We start from the raw sequence: 21,556 nt of genomic DNA on the forward strand, positions 1-21,556 counted from the left end.
GCTGTAGTCTTTGCGGTGTGTTCAAGTGCAACTCGTCGGCCAAAACAAAGGTGACGCGAGGCGACGCAACAGGCGGCTTTCGTTGCCGCTGGATTTTTGATGTCGGCTTGGTGTGTCCCCAGCTTTACTGCTTACTTTCTAACAACAATACCAAACAACAGTATACTGTCAGTGGAAGAAGAGAAGGACTGCGATGGCTGGGAATCGAACCCAGGTCAACTGCTTGGAAGGCAGCTATGCTCACCACTATACCACCATCGCTTCGCAAAGAAGGTCTTCCCGCCAAATTCGCCAATTTTTCTGGGCATCGAGACTGAAGCGAGCCCTGCATTTAAAAAATGCATGGGACTGTCACCTCTACTTACTTATTTTTGATATTGTATCAAAATTGGATTTGATTGAAGGCCAATCTTAAGGCCCACACACAATCTAGTCTACTCAATCAACAATTACTGTCACAGAATCACTTTGTTACTGATGTTTTTTTCTAAGTTGCACCTAGTTTCCAAGTAACCAAGTATCATTGGTGGGCTCCCGCTGCCGAAAAGTGTCTTTCGTTGTCGGCAGGATTCGAACCTGCGCGGGGAGACCCCAATGGATTTCTAGTCCATCGCCTTAACCACTCGGCCACGACAACCTGTAAAACAACGGTTAATACCAATTTGCAAAAATGTCCTGAACTTTCCCAATTGCTGAGAAGAACAGGGCATATCAATGTAACGTACTTGTTCAGTTAAACGTCCACTTGCTTTTCTTGCCTTTGTGATAGTCGGTGCATTCTTTGCTTTGCGCTATCAGTGCTTGATCTTTTCAGTTCTCCTTGTAGCTAGTTCGCACTGCACAAATTTGGCCCTGATTTTCCGCTCCCCTTTCCGCCGCTCGACAATATCCTCAGTCAGGGTCAGCAGTTCTCCTCCCCTGCTGAACGAAGCCTGAGCCAAACCCTGCTCTCCTTTTCTGAGTCGTCTAACAGTTTGCCAGAACTTCCACGATGCCAAAGGAAAGTCCTTCTCCGTAGCCTCCCGGAAATCAACATATGGTATGAATATCACATTTCATGGACTAATTGTGAATTCTCCATTCTGCTGTGAAGTAACAACTTTTGTCTTTCTTGGTGAATAATAAGCAGCTGGTAGAAGACGCTAGCCTCCCCGTCGGGGAATCGATTGGCAAGTCGCGTATAGGTGGCATACACTGACAGCCAATGAAATTGCAGACTTATTAACGCTGTCCAAGGTGCTGAAAACGCGGCTCTGGTCCAGCAGTTTTCTCCTGAATATTTAAGAATGATTATCTGGAGCTGGTTCGAATCCCACTTGGTACAAAGTCTGTGATACATTGTCAAAGATAATGAGCTATTTGGGAATCAAGAAATGTGAGTCTTAGTTTGTTATTTACTTCTTCTGATTATCATTAGATTAGACTAGTCTGGTTATATCAAGTTCTTGACTTACTTAAAGCTATTAACCAATTATATTACAGAGTTTTCTTCCTATGTGTAACATTTAAATTGCAATTACTTAATTACTTCAATTAGAGACTTTACTGTTCACTATAAATTATTAATTTATTAATGAGACATGTAGACATTAGTGAATTAAATGTATTTATTAACCACAACTGTAACAGTAAATATTCAACAGAGCCCATATTGCAAGGTCACACATATATCACACAAAAATGTAAGGTAAAGTAAATATAATATTGTATATAATAAATGTAATAATTATTTACATGAGCAAAATATACAGTATATACAGTGGAAACCGGTTACAGTGATCACGGTTACATTGATAAACCGCTTATATGGGGCAGTGGTGGCCCTCCCTCATTACCACCACTGAGATGCCCTTGAGCAAGGCCCCCCCAACCGCTCCAGTGGAGTTGCTCAGTGACCAGCAGATCAGACTGTGGTTGTACTGGGCAGCTTCCAGGTGTGAATGTGTAACTGTGTGAATGTGATCAGGGCGTTCCTGAAAAAGAGAGCATTGCCCTCAGTGAACCTCCCCCTGAATAAAATAAAGGTAAAAACAAATAAATAAAATATGGATCAAAAAGCTTGGGACAGAATCATTCCTATGCAAATGCTGTTTAAGCTGTGAAGGAGGACAGCTGGGGACAGCTGATGGCCTGGGTAATGGCTGACCTGGTCAGGCAAGAAGAAAGACATAGCAAATTATTAAGATTGTGTGTTGACTTGATTCTATCTCTTTGACACGCACACAACCAAATCAAGAACATTCAAATACTTACTTTGAGCTCTTGGCGGTTGCAGCGGCGGTTGAATGGGCTCTGCAGACGTCTCAGGAGAAATCGGAAGTGCCTCTGACACTATATAGAATATTAAACATTTCATTATTATTCACAGTAAGATAAATAAAAAACTTGACTGTGACATTGTGCACCAGTATCTGATTTACATCAATGAGAACAGTTCCGATGGACACTACATATGGATATTTTTAAGATGCAAATACAGTTAAAATAATACACACCTGGGACAGTGACAGTTGTCTCTGTTGGCAAGGGTCCTGGTGTTTCTGGCATCAGGAACATCAGCTCCTGAGGAAGGGGCACAGGTCTCTTTACCATCGGCAGAGCAGGGGCTGCAAGGAGATAAGGACCACAAAAAGTAATCAATTATTGGTTTATAACGGACATAATCAGAGGGAATATGACAGAAAGGTTTAAATGGATAAAAAGAAATATAATGCATTTACCATCTACTTGTGAACCCGTCAGTTCAGTTGGTGTGGACAGTGTAGCAGATGGTACTACAACAGAAAAAATCTTGTCAGTCATTTATATTTTGACAATATAAAAAAAACTGGTGTTAGTAAAGGCATACATTATCCATCTTTTACTTCACCTGCTTATCTCAGCCTTATATAGTTAAACAGACTGTTTGTTACATTAAAGTATAAAGAATTTCATTCATACACATGCAGTTTAGTTCTGTATGGATAAATATTTAGTAGTCAGTCATTACAATTTAGCCTAAGCAGGGGAAGCAACATGGCACACTGCAAACACATGCATACAAGTGTTAGTAACCACAGCAGTCCTATATGTATATGTATATATATATATATTCATCATATAAGTCTAAAAACTGGAATAAAGAGTGCTACTTACCCTCGCCATGACTGGAATCAATTCATAGTCACTAGGACAACAAGTTGAACAGCAAAACACAAACATGACCAGAACATGGTCAACATGAGAAGGAACGGTTTATGTCATGCTTCGGTTTGGGATAAGAATTCATGGTCCCAGAGTCTCTGTCGACGACAGGACGTTTTTGTTTGGTTAAGAACCTCTTTCTGTTCCCGAAGCCTGTCGTCTGGCAGTTGATGTTGATGGTGCAGAAACAGCTGTAAAACACAAACAAAAACAATTAAATATAAACTATATAGAATACACAATTAATATTAAACAGGCTGAACTGTAAATTATTTTGAATCTTCAGGCAGTAGAAACAAACCAATATAAGACAACAAATGTTTACTCACAGCTCTGCACGTGTTGCTTAGAAGGACAGATACCCAGCATCGCTCTCTCCAGCTCTTCATCTTCATCCATCACTGTGATGCAAACAGACAAGAATTAGAATGTACTAAAAATATGGCTTTACTGTACTTAGGATAGTATGAATAAAATCACCACTGAAATAATGGAAGACGAAGTTTACTCCCTTTGGTGTACTAAAATACACTGGATACCATGACAGCATATACATTTTTTTGACAAAACAAATGGAAAACAAGACCCACCCATGGCTTCAGCAAGGGCCTGTGAGGCATGTGTCACCAGAGAGGAGCCAGAGGGGGAGGGCAGCTTCTTCTGCAGGTACACTTGTAGTTTGTGCATCTTTGTTCCTGGAGCACAGCTTTTCCTCATAATAAAGGCTGCATAGCCATCATCCCTGCTGTCCCAAATCTCTCTCCAGGTGCTTTTGGCACGAGAGCCAAAACCAACCAGCTGGTCATCCTCTGATGCTGCTGCTGCTGCTGCTGCTGTCACAACTGGCTTTTGTTTCTCATAATTGAGAAGAGACTGGATTTCTTGAAAGCTGAGGGCATAGCTCACAAATGACAGCAGGCTGTCCTTGATGTGCCCCCCTGCCATGAACACTCCTGCAGTCTCCTCCTTTTGCTGGTTCTTGATTAGGTAGATGGTATACCCAATGTCATTTTCAAGGAGCCAGCGGAAGGACTTCCCTTTATATTTCCCAAACTGCAGGATGTATTCTCGAGCCACCTCAGTTTTATCTGAAGCATCCCCTCCTCTTAAAATGATCACAGACAGTGCATTTTTCCTGACCAGCTCCTCCTTCACGGGTGCAGACTTGTCCTGTAGAGAGGGGTTGTCTTTAAGGAGTTTGGCTGCATCCGTTGGATCCTGACGGAGATATCCAAGTGGTCCCTTGCGGAATGTGACACTCATTCTCCCAGGGAAAAAAAACGTTTTCTGCATTTTACCTGTAATGAAGAAAAGCATATTGATCTATTAATATGTTATAGACAGGCATTGTTTTCATAACAAATGTTAATAGTGAGGGTCTCAAGGGAGAGCAGGAATTAGGAGGTTCACATCTCAGCTCTAGCCCCTTTACTGTCTACATATTCTCACTGTATTTATCAGGGTTTTGAAGAAAAAACAAATGATATCAAATACCTTTACTTTAATATTACCTTTACTACTTTGTATAGTACCTTGATTAAGTGCCTGCCTTTGTGTATGTCTTAACGATGAGCTCTGGTTGTTGAGGCAGATCATCCCCCCCACCCCCAACCAGTGATTCAGACTCAAGTAACACTGAAGTGTGAAGTGTCTTATCCAGCAACGCCCTGCATTCAATTCACCTTTCCTATCCCAAACAGACATGCATTAGACTATATTTGATATATTCTGCTTTTGACAAGCTCAGACAAACGTGGCCTATTTAGTATTTTGAAAATTGTAATATGGTATAGAAGCATATAATAAGTGTTAAAATTAAGCATGAATAGTACGTTGTACACAACATGACAAAGTATGAAAAACCCTCAGAGACATTGGTTCTCAATTAATAAACAATATTCTGGTGTTCTCTCATTTTAACAGAGGTGGAAGAAGTACTCTGATCTTGTACTTCAGTGATAGTACTGATACCACAGTGTAGAAATACTCTGCTACAAGTAAAAGTCCTGCATTAAAAACCTTAAGTATAAGTACATGCTGTGACAACAGCGTTAAGTGCAAACACGACGACTTTATGATTCATATGAAGCTTGTTCCTCACAATAAACTGAGGAAACACGGCTAATGACAACTTTATAACACGTCAGACAGCGCCAATATTATATTTACTTTACCTTACATTTTTGTGTGATATATGTGTGACCTTGCAATATGGGCTCTGTTGAATATTTACTGTTACAGTTGTGGTTAATAAATACATTTAATTCACTAATGTCTACATGTCTCATTAATAAATTAATAATTTATAGTGAACAGTAAAGTCTCTAATTGAAGTAATTAAGTAATTGCAATTTAAATGTTACACATAGGAAGAAAACTCTGTAATATAATTGGTTAATAGCTTTAAGTAAGTCAAGAACTTGATATAACCAGACTAGTCTAATCTAATGATAATCAGAAGAAGTAAATAACAAACTAAGACTCACATTTCTTGATTCCCAAATAGCTCATTATCTTTGACAATGTATCACAGACTTTGTACCAAGTGGGATTCGAACCAGCTCCAGATAATCATTCTTAAATATTCAGGAGAAAACTGCTGGACCAGAGCCGCGTTTTCAGCACCTTGGACAGCGTTAATAAGTCTGCAATTTCATTGGCTGTCAGTGTATGCCACCTATACGCGACTTGCCAATCCCCGGGTGGGTCCGATTACCCACCCGGGGATTCTTTAGCTAAAGCGCTTATCCTGGCGCTGTCTGACATGTTATAAAGTTGTCATTAGCCGTGTTTCCTCAGTTTATTGTGTCGAGCTGCTGCGGTATATTCGGATGAATTACAAGCTAACGAAACTTAACATTCCTTAGGTTGAAAGCATCACGTTGTTAGTTAACATTAATGTCTAATGTAGCGTTAATTACGGTATATCAGCAGCTTACATCAGCAGTAAGGTTAGATATGGACACACTAACGTTACTTTACATAGACACATTGACAGAATGATAAATGAACAAGCTTCATATGAATCATAAAGTCGTCGTGTTTGCACTTAACGCTGTTGTCACAGCATGTACTTATACTTAAGGTTTTTAATGCAGGACTTTTACTTGTAGCAGAGTATTTCTACACTGTGGTATCAGTACTATCACTGAAGTACAAGATCAGAGTACTTCTTCCACCTCTGTTAAAATGAGAGAACACCAGAATATTGTTTATTAATTGAGAACCAATGTCTCAGGGTTTTTCATACTTTGTCATGTTGTGTACAACGTACTATTCATGCTTAATTTTAACACTTATTATATGCTTCTATACCATATTACAATTTTCAAAATACTAAATAGGCCACGTTTGTCTGAGCTTGTCAAAAGCAGAATATATCAAATATAGTCTAATTCATGTCTGTTTGGGATAGGAAAGGTGAATTGAATGCAGGGCGTTGAGGGTAAGTAGCACTCTTTATTCCAGTTTTTAGACTTATATGATGAATATATATATATATATATATATATATATATATATATATATATATATATATATATATATATACATACATATACATATATATACATACATATACATATACATATATATACATATACATATACATATAGGACTGCTGTGGTTACTAACACTTGTATGCATGTGTTTGCAGTGTGCCATGTTGCTTCCCCTGCTTAGGCTAAATTGTAATGACTGACTACTAAATATTTATCCATACAGAACTAAACTGCATGTGTATGAATGAAATTCTTTATACTTTAATGTAACAAACAGTCTGTTTAACTATATAAGGCTGAGATAAGCAGGTGAAGTAAAAGATGGATAATGTATGCCTTTACTAACACCAGTTTTTTTTATATTGTCAAAATATAAATGACTGACAAGATTTTTTCTGTTGTAGTACCATCTGCTACACTGTCCACACCAACTGAACTGACGGGTTCACAAGTAGATGGTAAATGCATTATATTTCTTTTTATCCATTTAAACCTTTCTGTCATATTCCCTCTGATTATGTCCGTTATAAACCAATAATTGATTACTTTTTGTGGTCCTTATCTCCTTGCAGCCCCTGCTCTGCCGATGGTAAAGAGACCTGTGCCCCTTCCTCAGGAGCTGATGTTCCTGATGCCAGAAACACCAGGACCCTTGCCAACAGAGACAACTGTCACTGTTCCAGGTGTGTATTATTTTAACTGTATTTGCATCTTAAAAATATCCATATGTAGTGTCCATCGGAACTGTTCTCATTGATGTAAATCAGATACTGGTGCACAATGTCATAGTCAAGTTTTTTATTTATCTTACTGTGAATAATAATGAAATGTTTAATATTCTATATAGTGTCAGAGGCACTTCCGATTTCTCCTGAGACGTCTGCAGAGCCCATTCAACCGCCGCTGCAACCGCCAAGAGCTCAAAGTAAGTATTTGAATGTTCTTGATTTGGCTGTGTGCGTGTCAAAGAGATAGAATCAAGTCAACACACAATCTTAATAATTTGCTATGTCTTTCTTCTTGCCTGACCAGGTCAGCCATTACCCAGGCCATCAGCTGTCCCCAGCTGTCCTCCTCCACAGCTTCCTGGCTATGACCATGATGTCAGTCAGTGGAACTGTTCACAGCAGCAGAGGATCTGGATGAAGACAGAGCTGGAATCCCTGGGTCTCTGGCCAGGCTCCATTCCTGTGCGCAACCCCATGAAGATGCTGTCACTGTGGCGTCTCCCTCCCCAGCCAGAATTAATTGACAGCATCTCTGATCTTCCATCCCCAAAGTACTCTCAGCTCCATCCCTTTTTCATATGGAAGCCAGAGAATGACAACTTGATGGCGAGGCTGAGGAACAACGACACTCTGCCATGTATCGAAGGTTGTGCTCAGCCTCAAGTTACCTCTGCAGGTGTTGGTAGGCCTCGTGTGATTGTTGGCATCACTGGACAGTACTACCTGTTGTCATCCAGGCTGTGCTGCAAAGTGTGCCGGAAGAGGTGGTATGCTGACAACCCACTGTGGCTGGAAAAGCTTCCAAAGAGGTTCACAAACCTGTTGCCAGCAATACTGACCTACAAGAAGGCCATCTGTAAATCGGTCATGGACGAGCTCAGGCGCACAGGTAACTCACCCACCGACATGACAAAGCAGATCATGGAGATGATGCATCTAAAATACGAACGTGCTCACCTGGCCTACCTGCTCAGCTGCCAAAACACCATGGATGGCGAGGCAGGGAGGTATGACCAGAGAACCATCACTCAGTTCATAAGACAGGAAACCAAGCCAGCTCCCTTCGGGGACTACGGGGATTCAGATGGCTGGAACGGGATCTCTGTGTCTGCACACTACCTGACTGACTGCCTACTGCATGAATATCAACACCAGGAAGATGCCATCAAAAACCTTCTGCAGGGCACCTTTGGACAGGCGTTCCGCTCAGACCACACACGGAAAGTTGCCAGAAAGGTCACCTTTTCATCCGGGACCATGTCATCGTATGCGGTCATGAACGAGAACTGGATGATCCTTTCATGGGTGATGGTGCAGTCTGAGACAGAGAAGTCCCTCAAGCCCCTGTACGAGGGACTAGCACACCGCTACAGCACTGCAGGCCTAGAGAAGGCACAATACCAGTGGGTAGACAGGTACGTTATCATCAATATTTTTTTCTATTATTGGTGACATGAACAGCTCATAATCACAACTTACATTGCTTTTCATATTTCATATTTCCAGTTTGATGAAAGAAAATCCCTTTGCATTCATTTAGCTCATAGGAATAATTATATTGTCATGAGTGAATACACTGGACTGCACATAGTGATTGATATGACTGCTTTAACATTCATGGCTATATTTGTCTCCATTCTTTCTTTCAGGGATTGCTGTGCAGCGTTTAAGGTGGCAGAATCTTGTGCAGGAGAGCATCTGAACTGGGATGCTTGGAGGACAACTGATGCCATTGTTGCTGAGGCCACTTCTGGTAACCTGCTGAACGTCTGTGCATCACGATCAGACTTCAATACAAACATGACCATCAAGCTGGACTTGTTCCACTGTCTGAGGCGGTTTCTCCGGGAGTGTGTGTCAGAGCACCATCCTCTGTACAGCTCTTTTGCCCAGTTTCTGTCTGCAGCCTTTTCTGTGGTGGACCAGGAAGACCTGCAGAGGCTTAAAGACGCCTATGCCTTCTGTGGAATTCAGCCTGCCAACCCAACAAAGCCACACACTCGCGAGCACTGCAGGACCAGAATTCCACTGCCTGAGGAGCTCATCAAGAGAGTCGAGGGAGTTTTCCAGCACTTTCACCTCACGTGTGATCCAAATGGTGCTCCTCTCTTCAAGCCCTCTATGCTGAAGACATGGCGGATTCAGCGTGTGCACATCCTGCGAGGTTGCCTGAGTGATCCTGAGGTGGAGGGTAGGATCTTGTACAGGCATGGAGGAACAGTGCAGCTGAATCATGTGAAGGGTGAAGGGGCTAGAGTTCCTGTTTGGATCCCCATCAGAGGCACATCCCAGCAGGAGGGATACCATTTCCACCAGGCTCAGTGGGTCACTGGAACACGTGTCTCCACAGAGCTGTTTCAGGCACAGGGGATGACAGGGGTGGCGCGGTGGAATTACCAGCGTCTGGTGGACTTGAAGCAGCCGGGCGTTCACCTCCCAGCTGTCTTTGATCCAGCGTTGATGGCAGAGCTCAATGCAGTCTCTGAACGGGTGTTGGGGCACGTGAAATATCCTGCTTTTCAACTCTCTAACAGAGACACTGGAGAGAAGTTTGGCCTTGAGTATGTTGAGCCTGGTTGCCGCCCAGTTCCTCTAGACTGGGACAAGCACAGGAGCAAGACCGACTCTACCACAGACCGGAATCCACCTCCGCAAAGCGGCCAGCTCACTGCCCAGTCTGAGCCTCTTCAGTCATCCTCCATGGCACCACAGAAGCTGTTTCAGTTTGCTGCATGCCCTCCTGCTGACTTGGCTATAAAACCAGAAGTGACTCCAAGTGCAACTCCCGAGCCTCAGACAGAGCCAGGTAAACATTTGACAGACAGACAAAGTACTTGACAAAACTTCAGCATCAGTAACTGGATTTTCATCCTATTTATTTAGTAAATACCCTAATAGATGTGTTGCATCTTTCTTTTCTTAGAGATGAGACAATATGAGGGCCTTATTTGATGTGTTAATGAATCTACTTTTACATAAACATACCAGTCAGCCATGAGCCATTATCTAAAAAATCTGACAAAGTATAAAATGTTTTCACCCATGCGAGTGTATGAATTGGGGTTTTCCCCCTTCTGTGTGCCAGAATGATTTATTGTACTCCGTCTTTTATTTTTATAGAAACCACATCTCCGCCGTCTCTGCCCCTGCTGTCCTCCCCAACTGGAGCTCGCACTGGACCTGTGAAGACTGGTGGGAGGGTATTTGTGTTGGACCACAAACGCTGGCCAGCCCCTATGAAGCAGGTTATTGACAACCTGCTGAACAAACACCGTGGGCAGAAGGACATGCTCAAGCTTGTGGACCAGGACTATGCTGCTCTAGTTCACAACACCTGTACAGACCCAAACAGCATGCTCCACCCAACTACCAAACTACATATTTCACAGTACGTAAAGCACCTCAGTAAATTATTAAACACCAGCTCCTCTTTAAACACCAGCCCCGAAAAACTGCAAGAGAGGCAGGAACTCTGGCACTCTCTGTCAGAGGGCAGTGAGACTACCACTGTGCCGGTTGTTACCATGCCTGTTGCAGTTTTTAACCCACCTCCGCCTGTTCAGACCCGTGCCACACCTCTAACGCAAGCATCAATTGAGAAAATTGTTCATAACATAATGGAAAAGCAACAGCAGCACCAACACCAGCCTCAGCAACAACAACCACAGCAAAAGAAGGCACACACAAAAACATGTCTTTCCTGTGGCCAGCCAAAGTCGAGGTATGAGAATGATGGTTCTTCCATCCACTTCTTCTTCCAGCAAGGTCCTGTCAGATATTTCTACTGCTCCACTAAAGTTTTCAAGGCTTATGGTGCTGAAGGTCTGACAAACCCCAAAATGCCCTTTCAAGACTTTGCAGCTACAAAGTTCTTCCAGCAGGAACTGGACGCCACAAAAAAAAGGGTGGAGGAGCGAGGACAGCAGAAGAGGAAAAGGACTGACTCCCCGCAGACAGGTCGCAAGTGTCGGTTCTGTAAGATGGAACTGAAACAGGGCCCAAACAGTCCTCACATTCACACTGGATTCCCTGGAATAGCAGGGAAGTACATTTACTGCCCTGCTAAAGTCTTTTCCCTCTACAAAGATCAGGGCATGGAGAAGGAGATGACCTGGAAGGAGTTCCAGGTGTCTGCTTTTTATGAGAGAGAAAAAAAGAGATGGGAAGTTGAAAGGGGAAAATGAGAGACAGCGAGGGGGAGTGTTTTACCATGTGATCACGTCTGTCCGGGTCAAATTGATCACTATAAGCAGATTATTTAAACAGCATTTGCATAGGAATGATTCTGTCCCAAGCTTTTTGATCCATATTTTATTTATTTGTTTTTACCTTTATTTTATTCAGGGGGAGGTTCACTGAGGGCAATGCTCTCTTTTTCAGGAACGCCCTGATCACATTCACACAGTTACACATTCACACCTGGAAGCTGCCCAGTACAACCACAGTCTGATCTGCTGGTCACTGAGCAACTCCACTGGAGCGGTTGGGGGGGCCTTGCTCAAGGGCACCTCAGTGGTGGTAATGAGGGAGGGCCACCACTGCCCCATATAAGCGGTTTATCAATGTAACCGTGATCACTGTAACCGGTTTCCACTGTATATACTGTATATTTTGCTCATGTAAATAATTATTACATTTATTATATACAATATTATATTTACTTTACCTTACATTTTTGTGTGATATATGTGTGACCTTGCAATATGGGCTCTGTTGAATATTTACTGTTACAGTTGTGGTTAATAAATACATTTCATTCACTAATGTCTACATGTCTCATTAATAAATTAATAATTTATAGTGAACAGTAAAGTCTCTAATTGAAGTAATTAAGTAATTGCAATTTAAATGTTACACATAGGAAGAAAACTCTGTAATATAATTGGTTAATAGCTTTAAGTAAGTAAGTCAAGAACTTGATATAACCAGACTAGTCTAATCTAATGATAATCAGAAGAAGTAAATAACAAACTAAGACTCACATTTCTTGATTCCCAAATAGCTCATTATCTTTGACAATGTATCACAGACTTTGTACCAAGTGGGATTCGAACCTGCTCCAGATAATTATTCTTAAATATTCAGGAGAAAACTGCTGGACCAGAGCGGCGTTTTCAGCACCCTGGACAGCGTTAATAAGTCTGCAATTTCATTGGCTGTCAGTGTATGCCACCTATACGCGACTTGCCCCTGTTTACAAGACAGGCATTTTAACCACTAAGCCACAGCGCCACTGTTTCTTGCTGTCTTCTTCTCTCACATCAAAGCTGCATTCATATCCAAAATGTAAAAAAGAGTTCAACACAGGAGTTGTCTGTTTCCTCATCACAACAGTCAACTTTTAACCGGAACCAGTCTTTCTCTAAACTTAACTACCGATTTTTCCAGCCTAAACTAAACCCCTTGATATTGAGGTGGCAAAGATAAACATGACAGACTTCATTTAAGAGCTCATTTCTGCAACAGCCAGGCACTGCTGGGATTTGAACCCAGGATCTCCTGTTTACTAGACAGGCACTTCAACCAACTAAGCCACAGCACCTCCTCCAGTTGTTGCTCCCTATTGCACAAACACAACAAACTAGTAAACATGGACGTAACCTATCCTGGATTTTAAACACTTAAAAACTCGGCGTTGCAAATGTATTTTTTCTGGCCAATTAAGCATGTTGAATCGGTGGTGCCGCCCTTCGGTGAGAGAAATAACTCTCACTGGCGGTTCAGCCTTTGGTTCAGCTTAAACAAATCAGTGCACTAGAAGAGAAAAGGACGTGAGGAAGGCAAGCCAACTAGGAAAGTCAAGAGGAAAAACACAGGGGGCTCTTCCCATTTTTCTTCTTGATCTCACCTGATCATTCCAATACACGGATATTTTCACAACGACATGGCCATCTGGAGTAAAGCTATGTGGTCAGCAACTGCTTTATTTTATGTCCGTATCATAATAAAGGCTTGTATATCCGCCGTCCTCGGTCTTCCGGTTTCCCTTTTTGAATGACAAGCACACACTACCGCGACCTGCTGGTAGGGAGAGTTATTTCATCTCAGGCAGGCACAGAACGTACGTGCTAACTGGCCGTCGGCTGTAGTCTTTGCGGTTTGTTCAAGTGCAACTTGTCGGCCAAAACAAAGGTGACGCGAGGCGACGCAACAGGCGGCTTTCGTTGCCGCTGGATTTTTGATGTCGGCTTGGTGTGTCCCCAGCTTTACTGCTTACTTTCTAACAACAATACCAAGCAACAGTATACTGTCAGTGGAAGAAGAGAAGGACTGCGATGGCTGGGAATCGAACCCAGGTCAACTGCTTGGAAGGCAGCTATGCTCACCACTATACCATCATCCCTTCGCAAAAAAAGGTCTTCCCGCCAAATTCGCCAATTTTTCTGGGCATCGAGACTGAAGCGAGCCCTGCATTTAAAAAATGCATGGGACTGTCACCTCTACTTACTTATTTTTGATAATGTATCAAACACAGTATCAAAAATTGGGTTTGATTGAAGGCCAATCTTAAGGCCCACACATAATCTAGTCTACTCAATCAACAATTACTGTCAACGAATCACTTTGTTTGCTTTGATTCTGATGTTTTTTTCTAAGTTGCACCTAGTTTCCAAGTAACCAAGTATCATTGGTGGGCTCCCGCTGCCGAAAAGTGTCTTTCGTTGTCGGCAGGATTCGAACCTGCGCGGGGAGACCCCAATGGATTTCTAGTCCATCGCCTTAACCACTCGGCCACGACAACCTGTAAAACGATGGTTAATACCAATTTCCAAAAATGTTCTGAACTTTCCCAATAGCTGAGAAGAACAGGGCATATCAATGTAACGTACTTGTTCAGTTAAACGTCCACTTGCTTTTCTTGCCTTTGTGATAGTTGGTGCATTATTTGCTTTGCGCTATCAGTGCCTGATCTTTTCAGTTCTCCTTATAGCTAGTTCGCACTGCACAAATTTCAACCTGATGTTCCGCTCCCCTTTCCGCCGCATGACAATATCCTCAGTCAGGGTCAGCAGTTCTCCTCCCCTGCTGAACACAGCCTGAGCCAAACCCTGCTCTCCCTTCCTGAGTCGTCTAACAGTTTGCCAGAACTTCCACGATGCCAAAGGAAAGTCCTTCTCCGTAGCCTCCCGGAAATCAACATATGGTATGAACATCACATTTCATGAACTAATTGTGAATTCTCCATTCTGCTGTGAAGTAACAACTTTTGTCTTTCTTGGTGAATAATAAGCTGCTGGTAGAAGACGCTACCCTCCCCGTCAGGGAATCGAACCCCTGTCTTCCGCGTGACAAGCGGAGATACTGTCCACTATACTAACGAGGACTGCTTCATCCCTGTTTTTGGCACGTCAACCAACAGGTGAGCCGAGAGGCTTGCCGATGCCTCGCAGACACATTCCAGATATCTAGCATGCTAAATATCTGGACCCGTCGGGGACTCCTGCCAGAAACTACAGCCAATGAGAGCGCAAGACACGGGTTGAGGGGAAACCTGGGGTCACAGTAGGAACTTACTGCATGTCAAAACAGCAAGTTCGGCAGTATAGATATGGGATGACTTTGAAAGCCTTGTAGAGTGAACATAGCTATCCACATACTAACGTGCCGTACTCCCCAAGAGTCTCCCTTTTATTGTGGTCATAATAGCTATTGGAGATGCCGGGGATTGAACCCGGGGCCTCATACATGCGAAGCATGCGCTCTACCACTGAGCTACATCCCCTGTGGCTTTTGGGAATGTTTGACAATTTATTCCAGACACCTGAATAAAAGAAGAAATCTGACTAAAACACTTACGGTTAATCTGGTACGTTGCTTTAAAACCTGTGAAATGCAACTGCGATGGCCGTAAATCAAACCGGGTAGAGTGCTTGCACGACTATACCAGCAATCACAGTGGAAAAGTAGGACATATGCTGCCTTAAGGCCCTGGCACACCGAGCCGTCGGCCGGCCGGCGATGAGCGTCCGTCGGACTGTTTTTTCCGGTGTGTCCCGCACCGTCGACTCTAGTCTGCCCGCGTTGGAGGTTTTTCAGCCAATGTTGAATCGGTGGTGCCGCCCGTCGGTGAGAGAAATCACTCTCATTGACAGTTCAGCCTTTGGTTCAGCTTAAACAAATCAGTGCACTAGAAGAGAAAAGGACGTGAGGGAAAGCAAGCCAACGAGGAAAGTCACAGAGGGCTCTTCCCATTTTTCTTCTTGATCTCACCTGATCATTCCAATACACGGATATTTTCACAATGACATGGCCATCTGGAGTAAAGCTATGTGGTCGGCAACTGCTTTATTTTATGTCCGTATCATAATAAAGGCTTGTATATCCGCCGTCCTCGGTCTTCCGGTTTCCCTTTTTGAATGACAAGCACACACTACCGCGACCTGCTGGTAGGGAGAGTTATTTCATCTCAGGCAGGCACAGAACGTACGTGCTAACTGGCCGTCGGCTGTAGTCTTTGCGGTGTATTCAAGTGCAACTTGTCGGCCAAAACAAAGGTGACGCGAGGCGACGCAACAGGCGGCTTTCGTTGCCGCTGGATTTTTGATGTCGGCTTGGTGTGTCCCCAGCTTTACTGCTTACTTTCTAACAACAATACCAAGCAACAGTATACTGTCAGTTTTCAGTTCTCCTTATAGCTAGTTCGCACTGCACAAATTTCAACCTGATGTTCCGCTCCCCTTTCCGCCGCATGACAATATCCTCAGTCAGGGTCAGCAGTTCTCCTCCCCTGCTGAACACAGCCTGAGCCAAACCCTGCTCTCCCTTCCTGAGTCGTCTAACAGTTTGCCAGAACTTCCACGATGCCAAAGGAAAGTCCTTCTCCGTAGCCTCCCGGAAATCAACATATGGTATGAACATCACATTTCATGGACTAATTGTGAATTCTCCATTCTGCTGTGAAGTAACAACTGCTGTTGCTTTAGAACTTTTGTCTTTCTTGGTGAATAATAAGCAGCTGGTAGAAGACGCTACCCTCCCCGTCGGGGAATCGAACCCCGGTTTTCCGCGTGACAAGCGGAGATACTGTCCACTATACTAACGAGGACTGCTTCATCCTTGGTTTTGGCACGTCAATGGACAGGTGGCACTGTTCCAGTGTATACAGGGAATATACAGAGATATGGAATGAGCCCGTAGGTGTGAATGTGAGTGTGAATGGTTGTCTGTCTCTAGTGTCCGCCCTGTGATAGTCTGCCGATCTGTCCAGGGTGTACCCCGCTTACCTTTACCATTTATCCATTACCTTGACACATTTCTCCATCCTTGCCTCAGGTGGGAATGGAACCCACGACCTTCAGCTCCGCAGCAAAAACACAGGAGCAGAATCCACGTGACCTCTCAAACCATAACTTCCAGACTGTAGTACTAAAGCACCTCCTCTTGTTGGTGTTCATTCCGTTCTCTCTTCCATTGTTTCCAAATGAGACAATGTTTTTCCAGAAAAAAGTCACATCATGTCCTGAAGAACTCTTCTCCTTTTAAAGTCCACAGAATGCTGTTCTGTGTGAGGCACTATTGGGGTTTGAACCCAATAACTCCTGTTTACAAGACAGGCATTTTAACCACTAAGCCACAGCGCCACTGTTTCTTGCTGTCTTCTTCTCTCACATCAAAGCTGCATTCATATCTAAAATGTAAAAAAGAGTTCAACACTGGAGCTCTCTGTTTCCTCATCACAACAGTCAACTTTTAACCGGAACCAGTCTTTCTCTAAACTTAACTACCGATTTTTCCAGCCTAAATTAAACCCTTGATATAGAGGTGGCAGAGATAAACATGACAGACTTCATTTGAGAGCTCTTTTCTGCAACAACCAGGTACTGCTGGGATTTGAACCCAGGATCTCCTGTTTACTAAACAGGCACTTTAACCAACTAAGCCACAGCACCTTCTCCAGTTGTTGCTCCCTATTGCACAAACACAACAAACTAGTAAACATGGCTGTAAACTATCCTGGATTTTAAACACTTAAAAACGTACTGATAATTTCTTCCATTCTGTCTGTTTCTTCACTCCAAAAGTCAACATTTAACCATAACTACAGTCTTTCTCTAAACTTAACTATGTAGTTTTCCTTCCTGGCTTAAATCCTTGATATAGAGCTTGCAGAGATAAACATCCATCCATCCATTATCTGTTATCGCTTGTCCTATTAAGGTTGTGTGGGGGCTGGAGCGGATCCGAGGTGACATTATGTGTAGGCAGGGTACACCCTGGACAGGTCACCAGACTAAAGTACTACACCACCTCCTCTTGTTGGTGTTCATTCCGTTCTTTCTTCCATTGTTTCCTTTCACTTCCTTACAAAGGAGACAATGTTTTTTCAGAACGATGTCACATCATGTCCTGAATCTCTTTACTACTATTAGCGGCTCTGTTTTTTGTTGTCTTCTTCTCTCATATCAAAGCTGCATTAACATCCAAAATGTTAAAAGTTAAAAGAGTTACAAAGAGTTCAACACAGGAGCTCTCTGTTTTCTCATCTCAACAGTCAACTTTTAACCAGAACCAGTCTTTCTCTAAAGTTAACTACTAAGTCCGTGCCTAAACTAAACCCTTGATGTAAAAGGTGGCAGAGATAAACATGACAGACTTCATTTAAGAGCTCATTTCTGCAACAAGCAGGCACTGCTGGGATTTGAACCCAGGATCTCCTGTTTACTAGACAGGCACTTTAGCCAACTAAGCCACAGCACCTCCTGCAGTAATCAAATGACCATGGAAAACAGTTTGACAATATCCTCAGTCAGGGTCAGCAGTTCTCCTCCCCTGCTGAACAAAGCCTGAGCCAAACCCTGCTCTCCTTTCCTGAGTCGTCTAACAGTTTGCCAGAACTTCCACGGTATCAAAGGAAAGTCCTTCTCCGTAGCCTCCCGGAAATCAACATATGGTATGAATATCACATTTCATGGACTAATTGTGAATTCTCCATTCTGCTGTGAAGTAACAACTGCTGTTGCTTTACAACTTTTGTCTTTCTTGGTGAATAATAAGCAGCTGGTAGAAGACGCTACCCTCCCCGTCGGGGAATCAAACGAATGAGCCCGTGGGTGTGAATGTGAGTGTGAATGGTTGTCTGTCTCTAGTGTCCGCCCTGTGATAGTCTGCCGATCTGTCCAGGGTGTACCCCGCTTACCTTTACCATTTATCCATTACCTTGACACATTTCTCCATCCTTGCCTCAGGTGGGAATGAAACCCGCGACCTTCAGCTCCGCAGCAAAAACTCAGGAGCAGAATCCCCCTTCCCTCTCAAACCCTAACTTCCAGACTGTAGTACTAACGCACCTCCTCTTGTTGGTGTTCATTCCGTTCTCTCTTCCATTGTTTCCAAATGAGACAATGTTTTTCCAGAAAGAAGTCACATCATGTCCTGAAGAACTCTTCTACTTATAAAGTCCACAGAATGCTGTTCTGTGTGAGGCACTGTTGGGGTTTGAACCCAAGATCTCCTGTTTACAAGACAGGCATTTTAACCACTAAGCCACAGCGCCACTGTTTCTTGCTGTCTTCTTCTCTCACATCAAAGCTGCATTCATATCCAAAATGTAAAAAAGAGTTCAACACTGGAGCTCTCTGTTTCCTCATCACAACAGTCAACTTTTAACCGGAACCAGTCTTTCTCTAAACTTAACTACCGAGTTTTCCAGCCTAAACTAAACCACTTGATATTGAGTTGGCAGAGATAAACATGACAGACTTCATTTAAGAGCTCATTTCTGCAACAACCAGGCACTGCTGGGATTTGAACCCAGGATCTCCTGTTTACTAGACAGGCACTTTAACCAACTAAGCCACAGCACCTCCTGCAGTAGTCAAATGACCATGGAAAACAGTTTGATGGGCATTCTACTTCTATTCTATTTCTATGATGTAAACATGAACTTTGTTTGTTTACAAGAAAACTAAACAGGGCACCTTTAACTTCTCACCATGCTGCAGTGATGTACAGGTGTACTCCGAGACCCTGTGACATTACTGTTTGGTGTGGTTTCAGGTGCATGCGATGCTGACTGTGGTCGGGGGTTAAACAAACTTGTACTGGGTAGTTCATATGAAATGCATTTAGTCCAAAGAGAGAGACAATCTCTGCAAACAAAAGGCACTGCTGGGATTTGAACCCTGGATCTCCTGTTTACAAGACAAGCACTTTAACCAACTAAGCCACAGCGCCTCCTACAGCTGCAGCTACCCGTTGCAAGAAGACAACAAGCTAGTAAACATGGATGTAAACAGTACTGGATTCAAAACACTTAGAAACTCACTGATAGCTTCTTCCATTCTGTCTGTTTCTTCACTCCAACAGTCAACATTTAACCAGAACAACAGTCTTCCTCTAAACTTAACTATTTAGTTTTCCTGCCTAGACTAAAACATTGGTACAGAGCTGGCAGAGATAAACATCCATCCATCCATTATCTGTACCCGCTCATCCTATTCAGGGTCGCGGGGGGGGCTGGAGCAGATCCCAGCTGACATTATGTGAAGGCGGGGTACACCCTGGACACGTCACCAGACTATAGTACTATAGTACTACACCACCTCCTCTTGTTGGTGTTCATTCCATTCTTTCTTCCATTCTTTCCAAATGAGACAATGTTTTTCCAGGACAATGTCACATCATGTCCTGAATCTCTTTTCCCAAGATCTACTGTTTACAAGACAGGCACTTTAACCACTAAGCCACAGCGCCTCTGTTTTTTGTTGTCTTCTTCTCTCAAATCAAAGTTGCATACATATCCAAAATGTAAAAAATAGTTGCAAAGAGTTCAACACAGGAGCTGTCTGTTTCTTCATCACAACATTCAACTTTTGACCAATGGTCTGTACTACGAAGCAAATTCAACATACCCAGGGTAACTTCTCGTTATCTGGCTTCACTAACCCTAACAAACGAGATCCCGCTAAGCGGTCCTACAACGGTGGTTATCAACTCGGTAAATCAACCCAGACTTTCTCAGTCTGGGTATGAGCGTTTTCACATGAACGGGGCGGTATTTGCAGCATATGACCAATCACAGACATGGACAAGTCTACTGACTTGCAAACACACAGGCAGAGCGGCACATTTTACAAAGGAGGACTAAGCTATATTAGACAAATATGAAGAAGTTAAACACAAAAACACACACAACACAAAAGACTGTCAAAAACTCCCAAAAAGTACAGGGGATGTAGCTCAGTGGTAGAGGGCAAGCTTTGCATGTATGAGGCCCGGGGTTCAATCCCCAGCATCTCCAATAGGGATTATGGTCACAGTAGAAGGGTGACTCTGTTGGGAAAGTTAGTAGGTGGATAGCTATGTTCACACCACAAGACATTCGAAGTCATCTGATATTGATGTTGTCTTAACACACAATAAGTTCCTACTGTGACCCCAGGTTTCCCCTCAACCTGTGTCTTGCGCTCTCATTGGCTGTAGCTTCTGGCAGGAGTCCCCAACAGGTCCAGATATTTAGCATGCTAGATATCTGGAATGTGTGTGCAAGGCATCTGTGTGTGTTTATACACTCATATTAACAGTTGAAATCTCTCTCCCTCAAGGTGATGAAGAAGCTCACAGGTACGGCCACCTGGGTTACTAACGTTGGTAACGAGTACGGGCAGGTCCTCATGAGGTCCTTTCTGACAGAAGGGTAGACCGACTCATCCTGCTCTGGAATCGCCTGCCAGAGCAGGACAAACAGCAGGTCGTCTACCCTCCCAGATACCGGGAGAGGCAGCCTATAGAGCGGTTCAAGGCAGCGAAGGGGAAGAGCCCCGCCTTTCCTGGCAAGGAGAGTGTGGAACGGTAGGACTGTTTTCAAATAATGACTGTTTCCTCTAAATATCTGCTGTATACTAACCCACACTGTGCTCTCCACTACTTTTTCAGCTGTCTTCTTGGACCGTGCTCGGGCCCTGCAACTTGGCCCAGCACCAGCCGCCTGGTGGAGGCCATTTGCAGCCAGCTCAACCCCGCGGCCACGCGGTTCGGGGGGGGGGGTCACAGGGACTCACTGGTCCCTCGTCCTCGCAGACTACGTGGCCATCAGCAGTGCTGGCAAGCTGAGGATGATGGCTCAGACCGAAATCCAGCTCTTTGAGCTGAGTCAGAGGACCCTGTCCCAGTGGTAAGAGTTAAACATGAAGCTGTGTTGATGTG

At 43.5% G+C, this 21,556-nt stretch overlaps 1 protein-coding gene, 1 long non-coding RNA gene and 10 other non-coding genes across 12 annotated transcripts; 1 reads left to right on the top strand and 11 right to left on the bottom strand.

Moving 5' to 3' along the window:
• Positions 1–189: 189 nt before the first annotated feature.
• Positions 190–261, bottom strand: trnag-ucc (transfer RNA glycine (anticodon UCC)). The gene has a single exon. It is a non-coding gene; the product is annotated as a tRNA-Gly (tRNA).
• A 294-nt stretch (positions 262–555) lies between these two features.
• Positions 556–637, bottom strand: trnas-aga (transfer RNA serine (anticodon AGA)). Its single transcript has one exon. It is a non-coding gene; the product is annotated as a tRNA-Ser (tRNA).
• A 1,557-nt stretch (positions 638–2,194) lies between these two features.
• On the bottom strand, positions 2,195–3,341 carry LOC141776290 (uncharacterized). The gene is made up of 4 exons (XR_012595731.1): positions 3,136–3,341; positions 2,721–2,774; positions 2,496–2,606; positions 2,195–2,331 (listed from the first exon to the last, which is right to left on the bottom strand). It is a non-coding gene; the product is annotated as an uncharacterized LOC141776290 (long non-coding RNA).
• Positions 3,342–6,798: 3,457 nt separating this feature from the next.
• Positions 6,799–12,175, top strand: LOC141777724 (uncharacterized). Its single transcript, XM_074652241.1, has 6 exons — positions 6,799–7,141; positions 7,256–7,366; positions 7,531–7,608; positions 7,716–8,826; positions 9,061–10,217; positions 10,532–12,175. Exons 1-6 carry the CDS (start codon positions 7,060–7,062, stop codon positions 11,593–11,595), a joined length of 3,603 nt encoding a protein of 1,200 aa, XP_074508342.1. The 5' UTR covers positions 6,799–7,059; the 3' UTR covers positions 11,596–12,175.
• A 704-nt stretch (positions 12,176–12,879) lies between these two features.
• Positions 12,880–12,953, bottom strand: trnat-agu (transfer RNA threonine (anticodon AGU)). Its single transcript has one exon. It is a non-coding gene; the product is annotated as a tRNA-Thr (tRNA).
• Positions 12,954–14,071: 1,118 nt separating this feature from the next.
• trnas-aga (transfer RNA serine (anticodon AGA)) lies at positions 14,072–14,153 on the bottom strand. Its single transcript has one exon. It is a non-coding gene; the product is annotated as a tRNA-Ser (tRNA).
• A 909-nt stretch (positions 14,154–15,062) lies between these two features.
• trnaa-cgc (transfer RNA alanine (anticodon CGC)) lies at positions 15,063–15,134 on the bottom strand. Its single transcript has one exon. It is a non-coding gene; the product is annotated as a tRNA-Ala (tRNA).
• Positions 15,135–17,227: 2,093 nt separating this feature from the next.
• Positions 17,228–17,301, bottom strand: trnat-agu (transfer RNA threonine (anticodon AGU)). The gene has a single exon. It is a non-coding gene; the product is annotated as a tRNA-Thr (tRNA).
• A 734-nt stretch (positions 17,302–18,035) lies between these two features.
• Positions 18,036–18,109, bottom strand: trnat-agu (transfer RNA threonine (anticodon AGU)). The gene has a single exon. It is a non-coding gene; the product is annotated as a tRNA-Thr (tRNA).
• A 723-nt stretch (positions 18,110–18,832) lies between these two features.
• trnat-ugu (transfer RNA threonine (anticodon UGU)) lies at positions 18,833–18,905 on the bottom strand. Its single transcript has one exon. It is a non-coding gene; the product is annotated as a tRNA-Thr (tRNA).
• Positions 18,906–19,141: 236 nt separating this feature from the next.
• trnat-agu (transfer RNA threonine (anticodon AGU)) lies at positions 19,142–19,215 on the bottom strand. Its single transcript has one exon. It is a non-coding gene; the product is annotated as a tRNA-Thr (tRNA).
• A 296-nt stretch (positions 19,216–19,511) lies between these two features.
• On the bottom strand, positions 19,512–19,585 carry trnat-ugu (transfer RNA threonine (anticodon UGU)). The gene has a single exon. It is a non-coding gene; the product is annotated as a tRNA-Thr (tRNA).
• Positions 19,586–21,556: the final 1,971 nt, after the last annotated feature.

Source organism: Sebastes fasciatus, chromosome 11 (assembly GCF_043250625.1).
Source record: "Sebastes fasciatus isolate fSebFas1 chromosome 11, fSebFas1.pri, whole genome shotgun sequence".
In the NCBI taxonomy this organism is placed as follows: Eukaryota; Metazoa; Chordata; class Actinopteri; order Perciformes; family Sebastidae; genus Sebastes; species Sebastes fasciatus.

Bases quoted from the DNA above. Each gene is read 5' to 3' on its own strand.
- LOC141777724 (XM_074652241.1), top strand. From the start codon at position 7,060: ATGACTGACAAGATTTTTTCTGTTGTAGTACCATCTGCTACACTGTCC. The intron at 7,142-7,255 runs GTAAATGCATTA...ATCTCCTTGCAG, and splicing joins GACGGGTTCACAAGTAGATG to CCCCTGCTCTGCCGATGGTA. The intron at 7,609-7,715 runs GTAAGTATTTGA...TTGCCTGACCAG, and splicing joins GCAACCGCCAAGAGCTCAAA to GTCAGCCATTACCCAGGCCA.